Source organism: Microtus ochrogaster, chromosome 10 (genome assembly GCF_000317375.1).
Source record: "Microtus ochrogaster isolate Prairie Vole_2 chromosome 10, MicOch1.0, whole genome shotgun sequence".
Classification (NCBI taxonomy): domain Eukaryota; kingdom Metazoa; phylum Chordata; class Mammalia; order Rodentia; family Cricetidae; genus Microtus; species Microtus ochrogaster.
In genome coordinates, this window is record NC_022016.1 from 8,838,906 (window position 1) to 8,848,553 (window position 9,648).

At 41.3% G+C, this 9,648-nt stretch overlaps 1 protein-coding gene across 2 annotated transcripts in view; it reads left to right on the forward strand.

The window, feature by feature from the left end:
- Positions 1 to 4,580: 4,580 nt before the first annotated feature.
- Positions 4,581 to 9,648, forward strand: part of Inip (INTS3 and NABP interacting protein) — an 11,223-nt gene continuing 6,155 nt past the window's right edge. The window contains exons 1-2 of one of the 2 annotated variants that reach the window (XM_026782175.1): positions 4,581 to 4,738; positions 5,966 to 6,046. In XM_026782175.1, coding sequence (XP_026637976.1) covers positions 6,022 to 6,046 — 25 coding nt within the window. In that variant the 5' untranslated portion in view covers positions 4,581 to 4,738; positions 5,966 to 6,021. The remainder of the gene's footprint in view (positions 4,739 to 5,965; positions 6,047 to 9,648) is intronic. The other variant, XM_026782176.1, reaches the window with a different exon arrangement.

Below are 9,648 nucleotides of genomic sequence, written 5' to 3' on the forward strand. Positions count from 1 at the left end.
GATCATCTCATTAGATGCTGAAAAAGCCTTTGACAAAATACAACATCCCTTCATGTTAAAGGTTTTGGAGAGAGCAGGGATACAAGGAACATACCTAAACATAATTAAGGCATATACAGCAAGCCAACAGCCAACACCAAACTAAATGGAGAGAAACTCCCAGCGATTCCACTGAAATCAGGAACAAGACAAGGTTGTCCACTCTCTCCATATTTATGCAACATAGTTCTTGAGGTCCTACCTAAAGCAATAAGACACCAAAAGGAGATCAACGGGATACAAATCAGAAAAGAAGTCAAACTCTCAGTGTTTGCTGATAATATGATAGTTTACATAAGCGATACCAAAAATTCTACCAAAGAACTTCTACCACTCATTAAAAATTTCAGCAATGTAGCAGGATACAAGATTAACTCAAAAAAAAATCAGTAGCCCTCTTATACACAGATGATAAAAGGGCTGGGAAAGAAATGAGAGAAACAACACCCTTCACAATAGCCACAAAGAGCATAAAATATCTCTGAGTAACTCTAACCAAACAAGTGGAAGACTTGTATGACAAGAACATTAAATCTTTGAAGAAAGAAATTGAAGAAGACACCCAAAAGGGGAAAGATCTCTGATGCTCTTGGCTAGGCAGAATTAACATAGTAATGGTAATCTTCCCAAAAGCAATCTATAGATTCATCAAAATCCCAGCAAAATTCTTCACAGACCTCGAAAGAACAGTACTCAACTTCATATGGAAAAGCAAAAAACCCAGGATAGCCAAAACAGTCCTGTACAATAAAAGAAGTTCTGGAGGCATCACAATCCCTGACTTCAAACTTTACTACAGCGCTACAGTACTGAAAACAGCCTGGTATTGACATAAGAACAGAGAGGAGGACCAAGGGAACTGAATAGAAGACCCAGATATTAATCCACACTCCTTCAAATATCTGATTTTTGACAAAGAAACAAAAATATCAAATGGAAAAAAAGAAAGAATATTTAACAAATGGTACTGGCTTAACTGGATATCAACATGTAGAAGAATGAAAATAGATATGTATGTATCACAATGCACAAAACTCAAGTCCAAATGGATCAAAAACCTCGACATAAAGCCTGCCACACTGAACCTTATAGAAGAGAAAGTGGGAAGTACACTTGAACGCACTGACACGGGAGACCACTGCCTAAATATAACCCCAGCAGCACAGACACTGAGAGAAACAATTAATAAATGGGACCTCCTGAAACTGAAAAGCTTCTGTAAAGAAAAGGACAGCAGCACAGACACTGAGAAAAACAATTAATAAATGGGACCTCCTGAAACTGAAAAGCTTCTGTAAAGCAAAGGACATGGTCAACAAGACAAAAATGACAGCCTACAGAATGGAAAAGGACCTTCACAAACCCCAAATCAGACAGAGGTTGCATCTCCAAAATATACAAAGAACTCAAGAAATTGGTCATCAAAAGAACACATACTCCAATAATAAAAAAAAAAATGGAGACAGACCTAAACAGAGAACTCTCAACAAGGAATCTAAAATTGCTGAAAGACAGTTAAGGAAATGTTCAGCATCCGTAGTTATCAGAGAAATGCAAATCAAAACAACTCTGAGATTTCATCTTACACCTGTAAGAATGGCCAAGATCAAACACACTGATGACAACTTATGCTAGAAAGGTTGTGGGGAAAAGGGAACACTTCTGCATTGCTGGTGGGAATGCAAGCTGGTACAGCCCTTTTTGGTGTTAGTATGGTGATTACTTAGAAAATTAGGAAACAAGCTTCCTCAAGACCCAATAATACCACTTTTAAGTATATTTCCAAAGGATGCTCAATCGTATCAAAAGGACATGTGCTCAACTATGTTCTTAGCAGCATTGTTTGTCATAGCCAGAACCTTGAAACAATCTAAATGGCACTAGACCAAAAAGTGGATAAGGAAAATGTGGTAATTTACACAATGGAGTACTACACAGCAGAAAAAATAACAACATCTTGAATTTTGCAGGAAAATGGATGGAGCTAGAAAACATTATTTTGAGTGAGGTAACCCAGATATAAGAAGACAATTATAACATGTACTCATTCATAGGTGGGTTTTAAAATAAAGCAATGAAAACTAGCCTACAAAACACAATTCCAGAGAACTCAGACAACAATGAGGACACTAAGAGAGACTTGCATGGATCTAAAATACATGGCAAGTAGGAAAAGACAAGAACTCTTGAGTATTGGAACCTTGGGAGAAGGTTGAAGTGGGGAGGGGAGAGGCAGGGAAAGGAGCATAGAAAAATGTAGAGCTCAATAAAAATCAATTAAAAAAAAGAAAAAAAAACCCAAAACAGTCAACAGAGGTGGGTGTGGTGGCACAGGCTTATAAGTGCCAGCACTCAGGAAGGTGAGACAGGAGGATGGCAGTATGCAGCCTGGGACACAGGATGCATTAAGGCTCCTTTGCATATACCAAGACCCTGTCTCCAGGGGCGGGGGTATGATGGATGGATGACAATCACTTAAAGCTGATTCCAGAGGAATTCATTTCTCTAGAGCAAAGACAGTATGCCAAAGTTAAGAATTTAAGCCTCAGCCCCCAGCAGAATTTTTGGGTTTTAGCTCAATTCTTTATTGGATAGAATGTAGTAACACCTCTGAGTGCAATACACAAATCACGCACAGACATAAGCTGAAGATAGCCAGCACCTAGCATGGGAAAATACTCAACAATTTTGAAAGACCCTCAGAGAGGACCTTTTTCTCCGATAAAGACCCCAGAACCAGGATACTCCGAGACCAGGCTACAGGATGCAATTAGCAAGAGGTTTATTGAGTAAACACAGGTACCTGCAGGGGGTCCGAGTCCAGACCACAGGATGCAATTAGCAAGAGGTTTATTGAGTAAACACAGGTACCTGTGGGCAGCAAAGTCTTTTGGAGGACTTTGCGCACCTGCTAACTGGAGGGCGGCGGGCTTTTTATAGGGAAGAGCAAACAGCAAGTGTACAGAAGCAAAACAAAAGCGTGGTTATCGGTCGATCGGAATGAGGCGGGGGCATGAATGGTTTCCTCTCTCAGCATGGATGTTTGGCAATAGTCATCCTGTTCCTATCTTTATAGATATCCTGTTTTGCAGTCAACCTGCTTTGTTGATGTGCTATCTTATTGACATCCTGCCTTGCAGTCTCCCTATCTCAAGACATCCTGCTCTCTCAAGCACATTGGATGTTCTTACGAGAGCAGGCTGGCTGCTGATCCGGAGAATTTCTTTTAAAGCAAACAGGACGTTCCCCCCGGGAGCATGCTAGTTGTGGGTTTTGAGGAGGGGGTCTGTAGGGTGTTTCAGGGGGTCTGTAGGGTCTTTCAGTTTCTTGCTTAGAACAAAATAAATTCTTGATATTGAACGTACTGTTGCAGTCATGGACTCTATAACAAAGCTGTGCACCATAACATTAGCAAAAATTAATTATTATTTTAAGAATAAGGTTTAATATAGTCAAGTCTGGTCTCAAACTTGCTATGTAGCCAAGGCTGACCTCGAACAGAAGATCCTCCTCCCCCTGAATTCCCCAGCTCTGTTGAGGATGTATGCTCCACCATCCCCAGTTGTATTCAGTGCTAGGTATCTAATTCAGGGCAAGTACTCTACCAACTTAGCCACATCCCAAGCATAGTAAACATTAATTATTAAGAACACAAGTTCCAAGTTGTGGAAAGTGATCAATGCCCACCGAACAGTTGACACACATTAAAAAAAACATTTACTTTTTAATATAAACATCTGCAGTCAAATGCTCTACCCCTGAGCTATACCCCGTGGTGGCGCACGCCTTTAATCCCAGCACTCGGGAGGCAGAGGCAGGCGGATCTCTGTGAGTTCGAGACCAGCCTGGTCTACAAGAGCTAGTACCAGGACAGGCTCCAAAACCACAGAGAAACCCTGTCTCGAAAAACCAAAAAAAAAAAAAAAAAAAAAAAACCATCTGGATTTATTGTACTGCAACGCAGCATCTAATTCCTCAGTAGTCTTAGAGTGACACTTTTTGTGTTTGTTTGCTTTTGAGACAGTGTCTCTGTGCAGTCCTGACTGTCCTGGAGCTCGCAGTGTCGACCAGGCTGGTGCCATCTCTGTCTTCTAGAGAGCTGGGATTAAAGGAGTGCGCCACAACAGCCCGCAGAATTTCATTTTTAAAATGCAGATTTTGCATAGTAGTAAAAATTTGTAACAGCTTAGTGCTTTTTTGTGTGTGAACAAAATATTTCTGGGATGGTTGTTAAAACGTGAACGTGAACTCAGCCTCCTTCTGAGGCTCTGCTGAAGTGGATTAGCACCAGGTTTAAATCTTGACAAACCAACATCCAGTCTACCAACCTGGAAGACTAAAACGTCAATTTAGGTGCTAGGAACCCGGCACCCCTCAGTACAGCCTGAACCTCCCGTGAGCCTCCTCGACTGTCATTCTTCGGAAGGGAAACCCTTTCCCGCCGGAGAAGCCCTTAAACCACGAATCGCCGGGCGTAGCGTCTGTCGCGTCCAGGCTATAGGCGGGACTTCCGCTTTCTCTGGCTCTGTCAGAGGGCGGAAGCTGGTGCCGGGGGGAAGGTTGTAGTGCGGCGCTCCATTGCGCTCGTGCTGAGTTCCGCGTGGGCGCCCCCGCCCCGAGCTGAGTTCCTCGTGGGCGCCGCCCGCCCCGGCACAGCCGTGACCGGACAGCGAGGTTTCTCGAGACTCCTCGCATCCGGGTAAGTGCAACGGAATGGTGACGCCAGGTGCGTGGCCCGGGCGCCGCCCGGGACAGCGGCCTCGTGCGGACGGACGAGCGGGCCGGGGTTTCTCCGCCTCGCCCGCGGGCAGGGTGGCCCTGTTCGCCTTCCCTGTTAGCCGGCTTTGCTCACGTCGTGCTCCAGCCATAGGAGACGCGATTCGTTTACACCCGGCTTCTGCTTCGAGCCCTTGTCTTTACTTTCGCTCAACAATTTGCTCTCTGCTTCCGCAGCCCCGTTCACGCCATGTTTTTGGGTCACGGTCTGGCCATGTAGCCCTGGTTGGCCTGGTACCCCCAGTTAATCTGCCTCATCCTTTCGAGTGCTGGGGTTACCCACGTTTTAAAGAGCGCATTTGTTAAGTTGGTTCCCCCCAGTCACACCCCCAGTGTGATTACTTGAATGAAAAAAACCATCTTTTAATTTCGATACTACTTAATACAAAACTTAATTTCTAAAGTTAGAAATCAGCAGGCTTGGGGCGAGGGAGGTGGCCCTGCTGGTAAGAGCACTTGCTGCCCAAGCTTTAGGATCTGAGTCTGACTCCCCAGCGTCCACCTCAGAAGCCAGTGTAGCTGTAGCGCCAAAGGAAAGCAGACACGTGAGGATAGGTGAGGATTTCTGGCTGCCAGTCTAGCTCCAGGCTCACTGAGAGACCCTGCTTCAGGGGGACAAGGTGGAGGGTGATAGAGCAGGCAGGGCATGCAGTGCTAGCTCACACACGCTCGCCACTGGTCACACACTACACACACAAACACACAAACGAGGTGTAGAAAGATGTTCATTAAAAACATGTTTTGGAAACATCTTACACAGGCTATGATCCTGAGCAGTTTCTTTTCTTTTGCCAACAGAGCTGGGATATTTTTTTTTTTTAAATGAACAGAGTGATTTTTTTTATAGTTTTATTTTTCTTCCTAGCACTGATCATATGGATACTTTCAAAAGGAATTTGATAAATACATCATAATGATGTAAATTAAAGTAATGCTAAATATTGTTATTAACAGCTTCAATACTAAAAACTGCTCATTTAATAAAGTGCATGAGGAATTTGCAGAGTTAAACTTCTGATTTAAGTCTTTGTTTTTTACGGGTATCTTTCTAGAGACTAAGAAACCGAGCTCAGCCCAGCAGTTTGTCACAATTTTGAGACTGTCATTTAAGGCCAGTGCATTTTATGTGTGCACATAAATTTTTTTACAGATGATTGTAAAGTGCTGATCAGTGGCCACTGAATATAATTGAAACAGAATAGGAAGATGGCAGCAAATCCTTCAGGACAAGGTAATGCATGCTGGGATTTCTGTTATTACTAGGAACTTTTCCCTCATACATTAAATGTATTTGAAGTAGACAACAATTAGTATAGAACAGTTACTGCAACCACAATTAAAGAATGAATAGCAAAGTGGAAGTCACCAATTTAAAATCAGTTTAACACTATATCACCTACACATTTTTGAATATTACTAATATGTTGTAACCTGTGATTCACATTGTAAACCTTTTTTTCTTTTTTTTCCATTTATTTTTGTATGTTATGCATGCATGGGTGCATGTTTGTGGGGTGGCCATGCGTGCATATGGAGTCTGGAGGTTGACATGAAGGTCGTCTTCATCAGTCTCCACCTAGTTCATCCAGGCAGGGTCTCTCAGTCCAATCAAGAGCTCGCTGATACGGCTTTCTCTCACTAGCCGGCTTGCTCTAGGAATCCCCTTTCTCCACCTTCCGAGGCTGGAATTGCAGGAGGGCATTATGCCCACCCAACATTTATGTGAGATGTAGGAATCTGAACCCTGATCCTCGTGGTTTTGGGAACAAGTGCTTAGTCACTGAATCATTTCCCTGGCCTGCATCATACTTAATCCTCTGGTATCAGTTTTCTTGCTCTTCTGTTTGAAATCACTGTTATTTTTAAGCTGTCATATGATAATAACCATGACTTTATCTTCATTGCTATAAAAACTTCAGTCATTTCACCTGTTACTTTTATTACTATTATTATTATGTATACAGTATTTTGTCTGCATGTAGGCCTGCAGGCCAGAAGAGGGCACCAGACCTCATTACAGATGGTTGTAAGCCACCATGTGGTTTCCAGGAATTGAACTGAGGACCTTTGGAAGAGCAGGCAATGCTCTTAACTGCTGAGCCATCTCTCCAGCCCCACTTGTTACTTTTTATTATTTATACAGACAAGGTCTTCCTATATAGTCTTGGTGGCCTGGAACTCACTGTATAGACTAGACTGGCCTTCAACATGCGGATCTGCTTGCTTTCGTGGTGCTGGGATTAAAAACACGGGCTGCCACACCTGGCTCATAAAATTTAGTCTTTAGAAAATATTGAATATCATATTGTATTTATGAGTTTTTTTTCTCTTTCTTTCTTTCTTTCTTTCTTTCTTTCTTTCTTTCTTTCTTTCTCTTTTTTTTTTGAGATGGTTTCTCTGTGTAACAACCCTAGCTGCCCTGGAACTTGCTCTTTAGGTCAGGCTAGCCTCAAACTCACAGGAATCGCCTGCTTATGCATCCCAAGTACTGGAGTACTGGGGTTATTTTTAAGTATTCTTATGCACAAACCTTGAAATGGGTCTCTTTCCATATCAGGTCTGAACTGTATGACTTTTAGGTATTTTTGACACATCATCACAGGTAAACATTGTATTTATCTTTAACTTCTTTTTAAAATTAAATTAGAAAGGTACTGTTAAAGTAGTTTGTATTACAGTCTCAGTACTTCCCACCCCTGCCAAAACTGAGCCAAAATGAAAACTTAAGAGTCCATTTCTAATTCACAGTTCCAAGGTCCATATCCCTTCAAGCAAACACATGGTCAGGCCTGTTACATCAATACCCCACTCGTACTACCAACTTGTCTTAGTTAGGGTTTCTGTTGCTGTGAAGAGACACCATGACCACCTATACTCTATAAAGTAAAACATTTAATTGGGTGGCTTACAGTTGCAGAAGTTTAGTCCATTGTCATCATGGAGGAAGCATAGCAGCATGTAGGCAGATACTGGAGAAAGAGCAGAGAGTTCTACATCTTGTAGGCAACAGGAAGTGAACTGGGATACTGGGCATGGCTTGAGCATTTGAAGACTTAAAAGTGACACTTCATCAACAAAGCCACACGTCTTAATAGTGCCACTCCCTATGACCTTTGGGGGCCAATTACATTCAAATTACCACAGTGAAATAAGATTTATTTGAAAAGTGAAAGTATTTTAGTGTTTCATTCTAAAAAAAATTGTATTTGACAGATATGAGGTTATTATAGTTCCTATTGTGTAATACAGTAAATAACCCTTGTGCTAAGAGTGAAAACAGTGATACAAGTTATAGCATGCGACCATAGGTATTAAAGAAAAATCTCAGCCAGGCTCTGGTGCCTTTAATCCTAGCACTTAGGAGGCAGAGGCAGGTAGATCCTTGAGTTTGAGGCCAGCCTTGTCCACAAGAGCTAGTTCCAGGACAGGCTCCAAAACTACAGAGAAACCCTGTCTTGAAAAGCCAACCAACCAACCAAACAAAAACCTCACAGGGATCTCATTAGTGAGTATAACCTTTTGTTTAATTAGTTTAACCTTTGAGTTTGTAAGAATTCTGATAGGGAAAGAAAAGGAGAAAAATTGTACCTTATCTCATATAACCAGACTTAAGTAGTTGGCCTTAAGTTTCAAGTTTGAAGAAATTATTAGTACTTAAATAGTATTTGTTGGCTTTTATATACTTTCATAGTATAAATACTTTGCTCAGAACTCATACTACGTTAGGTCATGGTATTTTTGTTGTCTGATTGGGTTTTTGTTTGTTTTATTTTTTTGTTTTTGAGTCAGTCTCACTGTGTCGACTTGGGTGGCCCGAAACTCAATATATATGTAAATTCGGTTTGCCTCAGAACTCTGGATCTGTCTGCCTCGTGGAGTTCAAAGGTGTTGCCACCACAGCCAGTTTAGATCTAAAGCTTTAAAAAGGAAGGATACCTTTCAGAAGGGTAAGACAAGCTCAGAAGATGCAAACAAGACAGCCTTTTCTCCTGAAGGTACTCTGCTTTTCAAGTACCAGGATTACAGTACGGTGTCCTGCTTAAGGTTTCAGCTATAATAGTCTTAAAGTTTTCATTGAATTTGAACATCATGTATAAATATGATAGTTTTTTTAGTTTGCATTATTTAATCTGTGTAATGTTATATAGGGCTTATTAAAATACAAGGATATACTAGAGGTTAGACCAAAATATTGTCTGCATTTGGAAGGAGTTTAATTTGATAGTTTTTTAATTTGTAAGGATTCTGAAATACCATATCCAGTTATAAAAGTTACTTAGTAAGCAAGTGAAAATCCTTTAAAATTTTTTCTAAGAAGAAACATTTCTATTCTGGCTATGGGCTCATTTTAAAATACTAGTTGCCATATAGTGTAGCCCCTTCACAATAAAAGTACCTGGGAATTTCAAAAGCCTAATAGTTGCCCTGCAGCCACCACCAGTTACTCCATCTGTAGCTCTCGCTATCACCTCCTCTTGTTTCTCTTCCTCTCTTTTTATTTTTACCTTATGCTGGCTTAGAATTCATTCATTACCAGTAGTCCAGGTTGGCCTGGAAGTCCTAGCAGTCTTCCTGGTTGAGCTCTGGGACTAAGATTACTGGCTGACTGCTCTCGTTTTAATATTTAAATTGAGTTTTTTTTTTAAATAATAAAGACATCTTGCCTTCTTACAGTAAAATGTTGTGCCCTTTATTTTATTTATTATTATTATTTTTTTTATAATAGGGTCAGGCTAGCTTCAAAACCTTGCTGCACAGCTGAAAATAGCCTTGAATGCCTGATCCTGCTGCTTCCACCTCCCAAGTGCAAGTACTCCCCAAGTGTGGGTCATC